Below are 17,057 nucleotides of genomic sequence, written 5' to 3'. Positions count from 1 at the left end.
TATGAGGGGCCCGCCGGGCCCAAGACAAGAAGCAAACTCCAGGAGGCGGAGACGACCTTCGTGGCCTCCAAAACTAGAGGGTGGCAGTGTCGCAGATCGCATCTACCATGTAAACCGTAGACCTCTCCCGGCTATATAAAGGGAGGTCTAGGGTCCTCATTCATCATCTATCCATAGATAGGAAACTCTCGGTAGCAATCTCATACCCCATTGCAAGCCCTCGCACGAGGTATCCCTCCACCATGAATAACGAAAACCAGCAGGACGTAGGGTATTACTCTCCGGAGGCCCGAACTTGGACAAACCCTCATGTAACCTCCGATCAAGGAATTCCAGCTGCCCTTGGACCCCTACCGATGGATCTGACAATATTTTGCACCATCAGGGAAACCTTGAGAGAAAGAGCTACCAGACATAGAATTATCTTGAGGAACGGTAGAGATCGTCAATGGGCCTAAGGACCCAAGAGTATAAGTGACATTGTCATAGCCCAGACAATAGACCCCGAACACAGAGGTGGAGTTTAAGAACCTCAAACCCTAATTTTCTTTCTAGATTCTCTAGATCTCGGGGCGAGATCTCTTTTAAGGGTGGTAGTCTGTCACATCCCAGATTTTCCCCAAATCTGGAACGTTTAAATTTTCACCGAGAATTGGTCGTTTTAGGAAAACCTATGTTTTTTCTAGATAGCTAACATTGCCTAGGAATATTTGTTGATTGACCTTGGATGACCAGTTAGGAGGGATAAAGACCCTACACATCCTAGTGAAAACCTAGTGAGGTCTAGTTGAAACCCAGTCGCAGAAAGTAGAAATCAAAGAAAACCCTTAAGGGTAAATAAGAAGCAAATAAAAATCCTCAAAACAAATAGTTCAATAAATAAAGTAAGTCAAATTTCAAATAAAGGGAAAGAAAACTGTAATGGTAAAATAAAATATATTCACAGAAATACCTAACACAAGGCCTAGAAACAAAGCCCAGAAAATATGTGACCAAAAGGACCAACTAAAATGCTCGCCAATTCAGAAATATTACAATTGGAATTTAGAGCAAGATTGTAATTGGAACAAAATTCAAATTCAAAACATAATTGAATTTAGAGAAGAAATAAAATCAGCCACGACCTAGCATGCCCTCGTGCCCCCCCCTCCCGCTCTCCCCCCTCTCTCTCACGCGCGCGCGGGGGGGCGCTCTCTCTACTCACCGACTGGCAGACCCACCCGTTAGGGTCGTGCTCCACATCGTGCCCATGACCTCCCCACGACCCCACAACCGCTAACCACCACCCCACGATGCCACGGCGCACGCTCAAGCCCCTGGACCAGAGCTGGCCAAATGGGTCGGCCGGGCACGGCATGGCCTGACCTATTGTAATCGTGCCTGGCACGGCCCGGCCCGCCATGGCACGATTATTAGCTGGGTTATGCCGTGTCGGCCCACGTGTTGCCCCCTCCAGCCCAGCCACGACCCAGGAGCTAAGTGGGCCGGCACGCTGGCCTGCTAGGCTGTTTTTGGGCCGATTTCGGCCTATTGGGATAAAAAATGTGCCGGCCCACATGCCCAGCCTTCAGGACCAGACACGGCCCGATTAGAGCGTGTCGGGCCTAGCCCGTCACGTGTCGTGCCAGCGTGCTCACGGGCCGGCATGCTAGGCCCAGCCCGTTTGGCCAGCTATACCCTGGACGCCCCTATAAAACCCCGACCCCCTCTCTCTTTCCCCCTCTCTCATAGACCCCCTGACGTCGCTGTGATTGCAGCCATGCAGGATTTGTGGACCCGATTGCATTCGTTTTCTTTATGTTTAGGGTCCTCTTAAAAAAAGGCAGGCACTAATTTGTAATATGTGTTATTCTTGGTGTGCGAATGTAAACTGCTCCGTATCTATGTTTAAAAAAAAAGTGAGAACGCCGCGTTGGGTATGAAGGCGAGTAGGCGACGGAAGCCTCTACCGTGTGATTGTGGTCGACCAGGAGGAATAGTGAATCCTAAAAAATGAAAAAGAAAAGAAAAGCCCTACTCCACCCAACCTCCCCTCTCTCCGTCTCCACCGGCTCGCCGCCGCTGCCGCCATGACCTCCAGCCGGCTGCCCACCCTTTCCCTCCGATCCGCGTCCTCCTAGCCCATCCGCTTCCCCCACCTCCGGTCGACGAAAGATCACACCCCGCGCCATGGAAATCCCGCGCCCTGTTCTCCTTGGTCTGGGGCAGCTCATGGAGCACCTCCTCGGCGATCCAGCAGCCTCCGCCCTCCTTCAACAAATCGAATCCACCAGAAAATGAGAGGGAAGCACCGGCCGTATCGGCGAATCCTTAGCCTCTCCTCTGAATGCTTCTGTTTTAGTTAGTATCTGTATGCTGACATGTCGTTCTTAATTGACAGCTTTTGCTTCATACTCCACTTACTTTACCAAGTTTGTTGTTTGTCCTAATGACAGATTGATCGGGGATGGAGGTGTTGATTCGATTGCTTTTACGCCAGCTAAGGGCAAAATCCCTCCCTCCAAGCGAGACACGTCTCTGTAGTTCTAGTTCAGTTGATTTCATCTGCGGCACAGGTAATTATTTTAGCTCGCCATGACAAAACTCTGACTACATACATACTACATGTGTTCTAAATTGCTCTTACCTCCCATCCTACTCCATGTGTAGCCACAGCCATATGTATGTCCAATAGAGTTTTAGACGCCAGGGAAAGCATCCTTACCCTGCACCACCACCACTCCTAACATCCACATTTGCTAGGATCACCCAAAATTGACAGTAAAACAGCCACATGTATAAATGTATGTCAAATGGAGTTTTAGACGCCAATTCCTCATTAGATTGACCACTAGCGAAAGATCCTTACCACTAACAACAGCAACACTTCCAAATTTAATAAATGCCTGCCATTTTCGATCATCAGCAAAAATTGCCCCACTACACAGCTGGTCACCCAGAATTGCCCCACTACACAGCTGATATTCGACAGCTTCCCCCCTCCTCTCCGGCAGATCCCCCTCCCCCTCCTCTCCTGCAGTTCCTCCTCCCCCTCCTCTCCTGCAGCTTCTCCCTCCTCCAGGACAGCAAGCAAGCAGCACCTCTCCAAGACAGCAGGCAGCAGCAAGGTGTGTATGGCTGTATACCCAGTTGCCTAATGCCTACCAAATTCGATTTAATTCTGTTGCATAGAACTCTCTAAGGCGTCGCCTCACCTTATGCCTTAACGCTCAGGCAGTGAGGCGCCCCCCAGCGCCTCGCCTCGCCTTATTCCTTAACGCTTAGGGGCTGTTTGGTTGGAGGCCTGACGAGATTTGCTGGCCTGACAACCTCCCCGAGTTGTGTTTGAAGTCTGTTTGGTTGGTGCCTGAAGTTCTGGACATGTCCCTGGCCTGGAGCTCACATGCAGTTCATTAGGCTGGCAAGATCACAGGCAGCTTCATTAGCCTGTTTCAGGCCGATGGAATCGGAGGCCTGAGCTCCAGGCAGACGTTGTTTTCAATTTTTTAGCACCTTATGTTGTACTTTCGGTCAACTCAGCCACCCAATCTACCCATTTAATATTTAAGAATTTGTCTCAGGCCAGGCCACCAGCAGTGTAGCAACCAAACGCCGCATGCGCACAGCTGCCTAGCAGGCAAGAATCCATCTTTTCCCATGGGCCTGTCAAGCACGAAATTTGGTCAGGCACGGAGCTCAGGGCATGAACCAAACAGCCCCTTAACCCAGAATGGCTGAAAGTGGCCAAGCCAAGTCTCATAGCAGCCACTCTCCATACAGACTCCACTCGCAGCTAACATATGTGCTGCTTTATTGCAACCACGGCTACAATGATTCACACTTACAACATTCAGACCTACATACATCTTAAACTTCACATCTGCAAACAAAGTGCCTAAAGCTGAAAGATCATAGTCGTTACTTGTTATTGCTTCCTTCAGCGTTGTGGAATCTGTTTCAAATATGACTTGTTGGTAGCCCAAATGAGTAGCAGTAATAGTTGCTTGCTGAAGGTCCAAAGCTTCAGCATGCAATGGACTGGACACATGATTCAGATTCCCAGCACCTGCCGCCAGGAGCGTTCCTTGGTCATTCCTGATTCCCAGCACCTGCAATGACATGTCAACTTTGAAGTGAAAATGTTTTCGAATACTTCCTTTGGGTCATGACATTCGACTAGCTTTAGTCTGACGTGTTCACATGTCGTCGCAGGTCAGCATGCAGAACAACGCGACAGAGGTTCCTGCCCAAGGCCATGGCCTTGGGCAGGTGAGCAACAACGACATCAGGCTGTCCGGCTCCGTCATTGGGGGCACTTTCGTCGTTGTCGTTGTTTTGGTGGGCGGCGCTATTCTTCTGCACCGATTCTTCAGGTTTTTTTACTGGGCATGCTGGTCTTTGCCATCTCACGCTAGCAGTAGGTTCAGGCGATCTGTCATGATATTAGCTCATTACAAATTTCAGTTTTCAACTCCACTGCCCGCCTCTGCAGGTTCTACAAGCTGGAGAAAGCACTGCGAGCGCTGAAGATCCCCCCCTCCAGGTTCCAACCGGAGGGGGCAATCAACTCAGTGTGCACCATCTGCATTGCAGATTTCCGCCCCCGCGCGCGCGTGGCAGTGCTCCCCACGTGCGGGCACGTCTTCCACCGCCACTGCCTCCGGGAGGTGGTGGCGGGGCAGAGCCCACGCTGCCCGCTCTGTTGGGCAGCTCTGCTGTGAAGGTGAGCTGTTTTTTATTTTGTGTGCTTGCTTCTGTGCATTTCTCCATGAGGGCACCCTTGATGTGGAGCACCTCAATTATGGAATTATAATGCTTATCCCTAAACTGAATGGGGCTAAAAATTAACTCAATATCGGCCCATATTCTTGCTGAGATGCCCTTATAAACTGGTTACCAAGGTGTTGGATAATTGAGTTACTGTTTTTGCTGATACCCTGTTTAGTAGGCATCAGAATGCATTTATAAAAAATCGTAATATCATGGATGGCATCCTAACATTGCATGAAGTCTTGCATCATAGTCAGGCAAAGAAAAAAGTAGGCATTGTCCTAAAGCTTGATTTTGAAAAAGCATACGACAAAATGAAATCGGATTTCCTCCTTGATTGTCTTGCTATGCGTGGTTTTATTTAATGACAAGTGGTGCAGTTGGATTAGGAAAATTCTGTATAATGGGACAGTTAGCATTAAGCTTAATAATGAAACGGGTCCTTATTTTCAAAGTCATAAAGGGGTGCGCCAAGGCGACCCCTTGTCTCCTTTCTTGTTCAATTTGGCCGTAGAATGCCTCTTGAAAATGATTTTTAATGCTCAGAAAGAACGGCTCCTGAATGGGTTGGCACCTGATCTTATTGATAAGGGGTAGCCATGTTGCTGTATGCGGACGATACAGTTCTATGTATTGAACATGACCCTGATAAGGCTGTTAATGTGAAGCTACTCCTTCATATGTTTGACCTCATGTCTGGCCAAAAAATCAACTTCCTGAAGAGTGAGATACTTTGTGTTGGCGGCGATGATAATATCGTTAAATTCTATGCTGATCTCTTCAATTGCCAGATTGGCCACTTTGCTATGAAATACTTAGGTGTCCCAGTCAGCTTTTCCACTTTGAGAAGTTTGGGCTGGGATTTTGTTGATACAAAATTCCTTAAACGTTGCGAGGCATGGATTGGTAATTCTGCTACCTCGGGTGGCAGATTAACCCTGCTTAACTCTTCTTTGTCCAGCATTGTTTACTGCTATATGTTTATGTTTTTGCTTACTAAAACTTTCATTGGTAAGCTGGATAAACATAGATGTCGTTTCTTTTGGCAAAGAAGTAGTGGTAAAAAACGGTATCCTCTTGTGAGATGGTCCCGGATTTGTAGGTCTAGAAGTAAGGTGGCCTTGGGGTTAAAGATCTTCATAGACAAAACATCAGCCTCCTAGTAAAGTGGTGGTGGAAATTGGAAACACAACAAGGGTTGTGGCAGGATGTTATCCGTGCTAAGTATTTGAAGAGAGCCACAGTGGCTTCTGTCAAAAGTAAATGCTCTGATTCCCCTATCTGGAAGGCCATTATGAAGGTGAAAGGCCATTATATGACTGGTAGGGGTGTCGTTATCAATTCTGGCAATTTGGCTACATTGTGGTTTGACCCACTTGAGGGGGGATAACCCTTCCAATTCAAATTTCCTGAGCTCTTCAGCATATGCAATATGCAAAATGTCACAGTGGATCAATGGGCCACTGTGAATATTAATACGTTTTTTAGGCAACGCCTTTCGCCATATTTATCTGATCAGTGGGATGATATGTGTAATATCCTTGCTGGCCTACATCTATCCACTGAATCAGATAGAGTTATTTGGACTTTTTGGTCCCAAAGGGAAATTCACTACTAAATTTGTCTACCAATATTAGAGAGAGGGATTGCTGGATGTCTAAATAACCTTTGGCGGTACTATCAACTATGCGTGGTGATACAAATTTCTGCCTGATGGTAGCAGATTCTACACCTTTTGCTTAGCGGCAGTTTGCTGGGCTATTTGGAACCGTTGTAATCGAGCTACATTTGAATTTAAGAAGCTTGGGAATCCTTCTGAAATTGTTTTCTCTTCATGTGTGTTTATGGACTATTGGGCAGGTTTGATGAAGGAGGAGGATCGACAGGTGATGAGGAAGGGGGCGCTGATGCTCAAAGACAATGCCAGCAACACGATGCGCACCTGCGCAGCGATCCAGGATGACAACAGCGGCTGATGAAGTTGGCAGCTGGGTCATTAAAGCATGGCAGCGTTTCCCCTTTTCGTTGCTTGTCTGATAACTTTGACCCCTGCGTGGGTAGACTTCCTGTGTCTTGTTTGGTTGGCACCTGTTTTGAGCTGATAGTTCCCTTGGATGTTAATGGGTTAGTCTTTACTACTTTTATGAGTATTTAACAAAAAACAACTGAAAGGATCGATATGGTTGACTAGAGGGGGGGGGGGGGGGGGTTGAATAGGCAACTAACAATTTTTAGACTTTTCTTTAACAAATTAAAACTTGCAATGAAATAGGTTGTCTAGATGTGCAACGACGTGGACAACCTATATGATGCAAAGACAATAAGCACACAAGCAAGCAATGGATATAACTCAAGTAAGCTTGCAAAAGTAAAGGGACAAGATAACCAAGAGTGGAGCCGGTGGAGACGAGGATGTGTTACCGAAGTTCCTTTCTTTTAAAGGGAAGTACGTCTCCGTTAGAGCGGTGTGGAGGTACAATGCTCCCCAAGAAGCCACTAGGGCCACCGTAATTTCCTTACGCCCTCACACAATGCGAGATGCCGTGATTCCACTATTGGAGCCCTTGAAGGCGGCAACCGGACCTTTACAAACAAGATTGCGGCAATCTCCACAACACTTGGAGGCTCCCAACAACACCACGAAGCTTCACCACAATGGAGTATGGCTTCGAGGTGACCTCAACCGTCTAGGGTGCTCAACACCCAAGAGTAACAAGATCCGCTAGGGATAAGTGAGGGGAATCAAATTTCTCTTGGTGGAAGTGTAGATCTAGGCCTTCTCAACCAATCCCGAGCAAATCAACAAGTTTGATTGACTAGGGAGATAGATCGGGCGAAAATGAAGCTTGGAGCAACAATGGAGCTTTGCGGGAAAGAAGTGGGTCAACTTTGGGGAAGAAGACCCCTTTATATAGTGGGAAGATCAATCCAACCGTTATCCCACTTACCAGCCCCGCACAGAGCGGTACTACCGCTGGGGAAGGGCGGTACTACCGCTCCGGGCGGTACTACCGCTCGACCCAGCGGTATTGCCGCGCTGCCTGGGGCCCTGACCCCAGGGCGGTACTACCGCTCCGGGCGGTACTACCACTTAGACCCAGCGGTACTGCTGCGCTACCCAGGGCCCTGTCACCAGGGCGGTACTACTGCTAGGGAAGGGCGGTATTGCCGCTTAGAGCGGTACTACCGCCCCTACTACCTCCCTTAGTGCCGCAAAACCCGACACAAAAAATTCGTTCGAGAATCGAGGCGGAAGTAGCCCAGACGCACAGCGGTACTACAGCTGAAACACCCAAGCGGTACTACCGCTCTGAGAGCGGTACTACCGCTGTGGAGTTTCGGCGGTACTACCGCTGTGGACGCGGTACTACCGCTAGGGCAAAGCAGAGCATAGTAAGGGGAAAACAGCAACTCCAGAGATGCGGAAGGAAAGACGATGGGTGTGATAATGATGTGTACGTGTGATTCCACCCAAGTCTTACCAAAACGGATCCCCTCTTGATAGTACGGTGACTCCTACGAAACTAGTCCACCAACAACGAAACGAAGGAGCTACACCGTCTTGAATTACAACACCGAGGGGAGGAAATCGTCTCGTGCCAATGGATGAATCTCTGAAAGAACTAACGCACACGATTAGACCGCACAAGCATTATCATCAATCACCAAAACATATTGGGAATAAATATGCCCTTACAATCTCCCCCTTTTTGGTGAATTGTTGACAATACGGGATTTGCACAATATGAAAGATATAGGATAAGCGCAAAAGTACAACCGTCCTAAAATGTAGAAGGGCTCCCCCTGTATGTGTGCTACCTAGAAAAGTGCTTTGGACTGCACGGCACAGATGCTAGGAACAATGCTCCCCCTACATTTTAGAGACCAACTACCTAAGCATGATATTAGAGCAACATATATATAACAAGATAAGCATGTAACTCATAAGCTAGATAGACATAGATAAAGATACGAAGAGATAAGGTAGCATATGTCTCACACCATATGACTCAAGCTTAGGTCTTACGGACAGAACCAGAACTTAGGTCTCACAGATACAAACCAAATAAAACAACAAGCGAAAGCACAAACACAAACGACGGAAGACACAAAACGCAAATCCCTAAACTCTCTCCCCCTTTGGCATCGAGACACCAAAAAAGGAGAGGGAGTGATGCTACGGCTCCAGGTGAAGGTAAACGATGGACACCCATCAGATCTTAGAGGGATCATCTGCGGTGCCATCGTCAGCCGGGAAGTGCTCAGCATCAGAATCAGTCCAGGGGCAGTGCTGCTGAATCCACTCCTCCTCCTCGGTAAGCTGATCCTCAGAACCACTAATCACAATAGCACCCATCTGACGCATGAGCTCCTTGTGGCGACCTCGGGCCTTCTTCTCAGCCACATGATTCATGTACTGACCATGAGACTCCATGCAGAACAGCTTCTTCACCTTGATCTTGAGCTTCTTGGCCCAAGAGGGCTCTGCCTCAGAAGGCACGTAGTCATCATCTTCATCCTCAGCCTCAGCCCCAAACTCCTCCTCAGTCTCCATGGCAGCAGCAGATGAAGGAACTCCAGTCCTCGGGGCCTGAGTGCCCCAGTTATCCTTCTTCCTCAGACGCTTGACATCGTGAGAAATCAAGTCTCCAATCTCCAGCACCACCTTGGGATAGACACGATCCCAGGCCTTCTCAATGAGCAGCATAATGAACGGACCATAAATCGGGCACTTGCGCTCGGAGATAGCAGAAACCAGCTCAGACCACATAACATGAGAGATATCCAAGGACTCTCCGGTGCTCTGCCCCTTCTCCCGCTGACAGAAGAGAAGCATGTCCACGAGATAAGAGTGAACCTGGTCCAGATTCCCGATGCGAGGGAAAAGAGTTTCTCTGAAGATACGGTGAAGAATGTCCAGATAGGCAGGCAGCTCATAGGTCTCCTTCTTCGTCTCATGGTTGATCCTCAGAGTGCAGTAGGGCCACAGAGCTTGCTTGTGAGTGGCATTGGCTCGACGGTGGGGGCGAAAGCCGACAGCAGACTCAAGTCCAAGATCTTCCACCCCAATCAACTGCATGAAAGCTTTCCACTTGACTGACAGCAACTTGCCATTTGTCATCCAAGTCAGAGTCCTGTCCTCATCGGTCCCAAGGTGAACCGTGGCATAGAATTGGGCCACAATATCAGCATCATAGTCCTTGTTGAATTGCATGATCCCGAGAATGTTCAGCTGAGTGCACATCTGAAGAGCTTCACCAAAGTAGTCAGGATCATTCTCCATATGCTCGGTGTCGATGGAGTGCACGTTGACATAGAGATTCTTCTTGGCTTTGAGGACATCAAAATAGATGGCAAACCGGAACCTGTTCCAGAACGGACGGTTGACCAAAGTGGGATCTTGGTCGACCCCATACGGGTTGTGGTGGCGCCTTGCCCAGAACTCCTTCGGCGGCATTTCTGACACGGTTTTGGTTTGCTTTGTCTTGACCCCAGGCTTCTTCTACAGTTGGGGAGGAGGTGGAGCACTAGAAGATCCTCCGGCAGGCTCACAGGGCTCAGTGGTGCGGTAGCGCTTGGACGAAGCACGACCGGGGTTGACACAACGAGCCTGATGCTCAGGAACCTCATCACCTGGAACCACACACACAAACACGCAAACAACCAGAAAGAACGAGCGTAAGCCACAAACACAAACAAAGAGATCACTGAGAGGTTGGAGGATGATGGAACTGGGTAGAGGGCGGTAGTACCGTGACCCTTGAGCGGTAGTACCGCTCTGGAGAGAGCGGTAGTACCGCTCGAGGCGGGGAAACAGCAGTTTCCAACTACCGTGGTCAGATCCGGTACTACCGTCCTACCAAATTCAAAAATACTCCAACCAAACACTAATCCAAACAGTCTAGAAGCATTCTTCATCCTACTCAAGCCTAGATCTGGACAAAAATCTAGAGATGCAACTGCTATTGCCCCAAGAACGCTAGATTGGAAATCTAGACAAAAGGAAACGGGGAACGGGGGCAATACCGACATCCATGGCAAGAGGACGAGGTGGGGATCGATTCCACCGAAGGGAACGGAGAGGAGCGCCCCGGAGAGGGAGATCCGCCGGAGCCCTCCCGCAGCGCCGGTTGCTGAAGATAGAGACGAACAGGGTGAAGGGTGAGCAAATGGGTATGGGGAAGAAGAAACTCCCCCTGCCCCCGATATAACCCCCAGCCCGCGCCTCACAGCGGTAGTACCACTCTGGAGGGCGGTAGTACCGCTGAGAGCGGTAATACCGCTCTGGAGGGCGGTAGTACCGCTGGGAGCGGTAGTACCGCTCTGGAGGGCGGTAGTACCGCTTCAGCAACCACGCTGCTTCTAGACCAACGACTAACGCTCAAAAAGAAACGGAAAGCAAAGCCAAAAGAACGAGAGGACTAACGCGACAACACACACACACAACAGACCAAAAACAACTCAAACACACACAACCACACGAAACAGAGCAAGCTCTGGCCTCTCTCAGGAGAGGGCGGTGGCCGGAGCCACCTATGTTTGAGTCAAATGGTATGGCACCGCGAAGAATTATCCTTGGGCCCATGACCAAAACTCGTCTTTGAAGCACAAGTACCATCAAAAATGGCTATTGTGAAAGAGTTGATCGTTTTACGCATAATGGGGGAGGGAAAGTTCATTGAGAGAACAACACTCCCCCTATGTCCATGCCTACATCTAAGCAGGATACCAAGTTGAGTGGGGTGGGGTGTGCCAGGGTTCAAGTCACATTGCTCGAATCGATGATATTTAGCTCATGCCTTAACTCGCGAAATCTTGTTTCATCCAAGGGCTTCGTGAAAATATCTGCAAGGTTATCATGAGTGTTGACATACTTGAGCTCGATCTCTCCTTGCCTAATGTGGTCCCGGATGAAGTGATACCGAATCTCAATGTGTTTCGTCTTGAAGTGTTGCACCGGGTTGAGAGAAATCTTGATGGCACTTTCATTATCACACCAAAGAGGCACTTTGTCACAAATGACACCGTACTCCTTTAAAGTTTGCCTCATCCATAGTAGTTGAGCACAACAACTACTGGCTGCCACATACTCCGCTTCGGTGGACGAGAGGGACACACAACTTTGCTTCTTGGAAGACCAACTTACCAAAGAGCAACCAAGAAATTGGCACCCTCCGGAAGTGGACTTCCTATCCACTTTGTCCCCCGCCCAATCGGAATCTGTGAAACCTTCAAGCTTGAAATTTGCTCCTCTTGGGTACCATAAGCCAAAGTTTGGGGTATGAGCCAAATATCGAAAGATTCTCTTGACCGCCACAAAGTGACTTTCCTTTGGTGCGGTTTGAAACTGTGCACACATCCCCACACTCAACATGATATCCGGTCTAGATGCACAAAGGTAAAGCAAGGAGCCAATCATGGAGCGATATACCTTTTGATCCACCGCTTTACCATTGGGATCGATGTCAAGTTGGCACTTGGTAGGCATTGGTGTAGAAGCCGGCTTGACATCACTTAGCTTGAATCTTTTAAGCATGTCTTGAGTGTATTTGGCTTGGTTGATGAAGGTTCCTTCTCTTCGTTGTTTGATGTCAAAACCAAGGAAGAACTTCAACTCTCCCATCGAAGACATCTTGAACTTGGAGGTCATGAGAGCGGCAAATTCCTCATTGAAAGCTTTGTTAGGAGAACCAAAGATAATATCATCAACATATAGTTGGCATACAAACAACTCCCCTTTGACCTTCTTAGTAAAAAGAGTGGGATCGATTTGTCCTACTTCAAATCCACGATCTTGTAGCAACTCGGTAAGGTGGTCATACCACGCACGTGGGGCTTGTTTAAGGCCATAGAGTGCCTTATCGAGTTGATACACGTGATCCGGGAAGTAGGGGTCCTCGAACCCGGGGGGTTGCTTGACATAAACCAACTCATTAATGGGACCATTAAGAAAAGCACTTTTCACATCCATTTGTTGCAACTTAAAGTTGTGATGGGAAGCATAAGCAATCAACAAACGAATGGATTCAAGACGAGCAACGGGAGCAAAGGTTTCACCGTAGTCGATGCCCTCGACTTGGGAGTAGCCTTGTGCTACCAATCTTGCCTTGTTGCAAATGATGTTCCCATGAGCATCTTGCTTGTTCTTGAAGATCCACTTTGTTCCAATGACGTTGTGGTTCCCCGAAGGTCTTGGCACCAATCTCCACACATTGTTGTACTCGAAGTTGTTTAGTTCTTCATGCATGGCATTGAGCCAATCCGAGTCTTCGAGCGCCTCATAGACCTTTTGGGGTTCAACACAAGAGACAAACGCATGATGTTCACAATAGTTAGCTAATTGTCTACGAGTGCTTACCCCCTTTCTTAGACTTCCAACCATGTTTTCCATGAGATGGCCTTGGGTGGTGAGTTTGGAAGCAATCTTCGCGGCACGACGCTCTAATTCTTCCTCGGGTGTGGAAGGAGGAAGGTTAACTTGATCATCTTGAGCGCCGTCTTGAGCTTGCTCATGATCTTGAACTTGCTCGAGGGGGAGAACTTGACCTTGGGCATCATTTGGAGGTTCACCTCCATCTTGAGGTTGATCTTGCCCTTGGTCTTGTTCATGAAGGAGAGGGCCTTCACTTTGTTCTTCGGAAGCGTGTGGGTCTTGGGGAGGTGATGGATCCACTTGAGTGGAGCATTGTCCTTCTCCTTCGGCCACAAGGGGTTCCTCAATGGGTAGGATATGACCAATACCCATTCTTCTTATGGCTTGGGGAGGAATTTCATCACCTACATCACAAGTACCACTTTGCTCCACTTGGGAGCCATTATTTTCATCAAACTCTACGTTACACGTCTCCTCAATGAGTCCGTTGGACTTGTTGAGAACACGGTAAGCATGAGAGTTTGTAGCATAACCAACAAATATGCCCTCATGAGCTCTAGCTTCAAATTTAGACAAGCGAACACCTTTCTTGAGAATGAAACACTTACACCCGAACACCCGGAAGTACTTGAGATTGGGCTTGTTCCCGGTGAGTATCTCATACGGAGTCTTGTTCAAGCCTTTGCGGAGATAGAGCCGATTGGATGCATGACAAGCTGTGTTGATGGCTTCGGCCCAGAAGTTGTATGGAGACTTGAACTCCGCCATCATGGTCCTTGCCGCATCCATCAACGTCCGGTTCTTTCTCTCCGCAACACCATTTTGTTGAGGGGTATATGGTGCAGAATATTGATGCTTGATCCCTTCATCACTAAGAAACTCATCCAAGGTGTAGTTCTTGAACTCGGTGCCGTTGTCACTTCTTATTGTCAAGATCTTTGCATCGTGTTGACGTTGAGCTTCATTTGCAAAGTCGGTGATGGTTTGTTGGGTCTCACTCTTCCTCTTGAAGAAGTATACCCAAGTGTATCTTGAATAATCATCCACTATCACCAAGCAATACTTTCTACCCCCAAGACTATCAAAGGATGGGGGCCCAAAGAGGTCCATGTGAAGGAGCTCCAAGGGTCTCTTCGAGTAGATGATAGTCGTGGGAGGGTGAGCCGTCTCATGAAGCTTTCCTTCGATACAAGCACTGCAAACACGATCTTTGGCAAAACTAACATTCGTTAGTCCATGAACATGTTCCCCCTTGAGAAGGCTTTGCAAAGATCTCATATTGACGTGGGCTAAACGGCGATGCCAAAGCCATCCCACATCAACTTTAGCCATTAGGCATGTCGCGGTCTTAGTGGGTTGCTCCGAGAAGTTAACCACATAGAGGCCGTTCTCGACATGCCCAACAAAGGCTACTTTAAGAGTCTTGCTCCACAAGAGGGCCACGGTATCAATACCAAAGAAGGTGGGAAAACCCATGAGTGCGAGTTGACGAACGGAAAGTAAATTAAACGCAAGGGACTCAACAAGCATGACTTTCTCGATCGTTAGATCATGAGAAATGACAACCTTGCCAAGACCCAATACCTTAGAATGTGAGGCATCACCCCATTCGACATTGGTGGGCATAGATGGGATATTGTGCACGTCCACCACCAAGTCCTTGCTCCCGGTCATATGATTTGTTGCTCCACTATCGAGCAACCATGATCCCCCACCGGAAGCAAACACCTACAAGAGATCAATGCTTGGTTTTAGGTACCCATTGAGTAATGGGTCCTTTGATGTTAGTAACAAGGGTCTTAGGAACCCAAATAGACCATTCAATGTACTCATAAGGAGAACCAACAAATTTAGCATAAACATGTCCATCACTAGCACGGCACAACACATAAGAGGGGTTAAAGTCACTGGCTTTGTTGGGAGAGATGGCGTTGCGCTCTTTGGCTTCACCATTCTTCCCATTGTTCTTCTTCTCCTTAGGAGCACCTTCTCCCTCCTTCACAAAGGTTTGCTTGAGCGGAGGAGGTCGATTGGTCTCGCTCTTCTTCTCCTTGTTCTTCTTCTTGTTCTTGGACTTGGGTGTGAACCCAACTCCTTCCTTGCCCACAACTTCCTTTTGATTGCTCAAAAGGTCATTTAGGTTCTTCTCGCCTTGTATGCATGACACAAGACCTTTCTCGAGTTGTTCCTTCAACTTGGCATTTTCCTCCACAAGGTGCACATGCTCACAACATGGGTTAGTAGCATTTGCATTATCAATTAAGACCATGTGAGGAAATGTGGCCTTTTCCTTGGTTAGCTTAACTTGGAGTTGAGCATGAGACTCCTTGAGGGTGGCATGAGCACCTTTCAAGACCTTGTGGGCCTTGTCAAGTACATCAAACTCCTCCGTGAGTCTAACATGATCAACCCCAAGTTTAGCCTTCTCGGAAGCTAGAACACGAGACACAACAAGAGCATGATCAAGATCTTTCTTTAGTTTAGCATGACCATCGTTGTGTAACTCGTCAAGAGAAAAATGATGCCCACGCTCTTCCTCAAGAGCATTAGAGAGATCCGATATCTTATCGGCATAGTCCCGACTATGACTTTCCATCTTAGTGATGGTTTCTTCATGAGCCTCGATCATGTCATTGGCTTCACCAAGTTTTTCCAAGAGAGCAACGAAATGCTTCTTGGATTTGCCCTTGAGCTTACTCATGAAGGACTCAAATTCATTGAACTCCTCATTAGATACCTTACCATTATCATAGTCATCCGTTGAAGGAGGGTTAGGAATAATGGTGGTTTTGATGTTGGGGGTTACCTGTTGGTGGCCTTAGCCATGAGGCACCTCGCGGTGATGTTCTCGTTAGGTGCATCGAAGAGAGACACCCGAGGAGTTGAGACAATGGCAACGGATGCCATGGCCATTGTTTCACCATCTTCATCATCATCGTCATCCTCACGGTATTCTTCTTGAACCACCAACTCGCGAGGGGGAGTCTTCTTGGTGAAGTTGTTCTTGTTGGGGAAGGACTTGGCTTTGTCTTTTCGAATGAACTTGCCACCATTGTCCTCCCGCTTCTCGTATGGACAATCCGCAACGAAGTGGCTGACATTGCCACAGTTGAAACAAGTTCTGACTCGTTGCTTCCCCTTGAGGCCACTTGAGTTGTTCTTGTTGAAGTTGGGTCTTGTAGTCTTCTTACTCCAAAATTGTCTTGAGGCAAGAGCCATGTGCTCATGATAATCATACTTCGTGTCCTCGGGGTTGCTCTCCCCATCTTCCTCCTCTTCTTCTTCTTCCACACTAACCTTGGCCTTCAAGGCAAGATTGGGCTTCTTTGCCCTTTGAGAACGGAGCACCGCATTGTCGGCGGTCTTATCCAAGATGTTCATTGCAACAAACTCATCCAACACTTCACTAGAGGTCATGGAGTGGAAGTCCGGTCTTTGGCGGATGATGGAGGACATGGCCTTGTTATAGGGCATCATGGCCTTGAGGAACTTGCGCTTGATCCAGTTGTCATCCGTGTCCTTGCTCCCATGATCTCGAAGTGCGGCCGCAAGTTTGGTCACTCTTCGAAAGAGCTCACGAGGTTCTTCATCCTCTTTCATTGCAAACTCATCGGCTTCATCTTGCACCACTTCATAGTTGGAGCGTTGAATGCTAGCACTTGCTCGATACATACGCTCGACACACTTCCATGCTTCTTTAGACATGACATGAGGTCGAAGATGAGGGAGATCTTCGGGAAGGATAGCATCTTGGATGATGAAGAGAGCACTCTCATTGAATTGATTGTCCACTTCTTCTCGAGGGGTGAAGTTGCTTGGATCATGAGGATAGAAACCTTCTTCAATAATTCTCCAAAGGTTAGTATTCACATGTTTTAAATGACGCTTGAAGCGATAGACCCAAGAATCATAATCTTCATTTTTCACATATTTA

At 48.0% G+C, this 17,057-nt stretch overlaps 1 protein-coding gene across 2 annotated transcripts; it reads left to right on the top strand.

Annotated features, from left to right (window-relative positions):
• The first annotated feature begins 1,940 nt into the window (after positions 1 to 1,940).
• Positions 1,941 to 6,925, top strand: LOC123138331 (uncharacterized). 2 transcript variants are annotated; one of them, XM_044558296.1, is made up of 5 exons: positions 1,941 to 2,555; positions 2,994 to 3,107; positions 4,192 to 4,352; positions 4,472 to 4,702; positions 6,610 to 6,925. In XM_044558296.1, the coding sequence occupies exons 1-5, from the start codon at positions 2,447 to 2,449 to the stop codon at positions 6,613 to 6,615; spliced, it is 621 nt and encodes a 206-aa protein (XP_044414231.1). In that variant the 5' UTR covers positions 1,941 to 2,446; the 3' UTR covers positions 6,616 to 6,925. The 2 variants fall into 2 exon arrangements, with proteins under 2 accessions (XP_044414231.1, XP_044414239.1); XM_044558304.1 differs by lacking the exon at positions 2,994 to 3,107 and having other exon boundaries at positions 1,943 to 2,555.
• Positions 6,926 to 17,057: the final 10,132 nt, after the last annotated feature.

Source organism: Triticum aestivum, chromosome 1B (genome assembly GCF_018294505.1).
Source record: "Triticum aestivum cultivar Chinese Spring chromosome 1B, IWGSC CS RefSeq v2.1, whole genome shotgun sequence".
NCBI lineage: Eukaryota > Viridiplantae > Streptophyta > Magnoliopsida > Poales > Poaceae > Triticum > Triticum aestivum.
The sequence above is the reverse complement of the archived record's forward strand: the minus strand, read 5'-3'. Positions and strand labels throughout refer to the sequence as shown.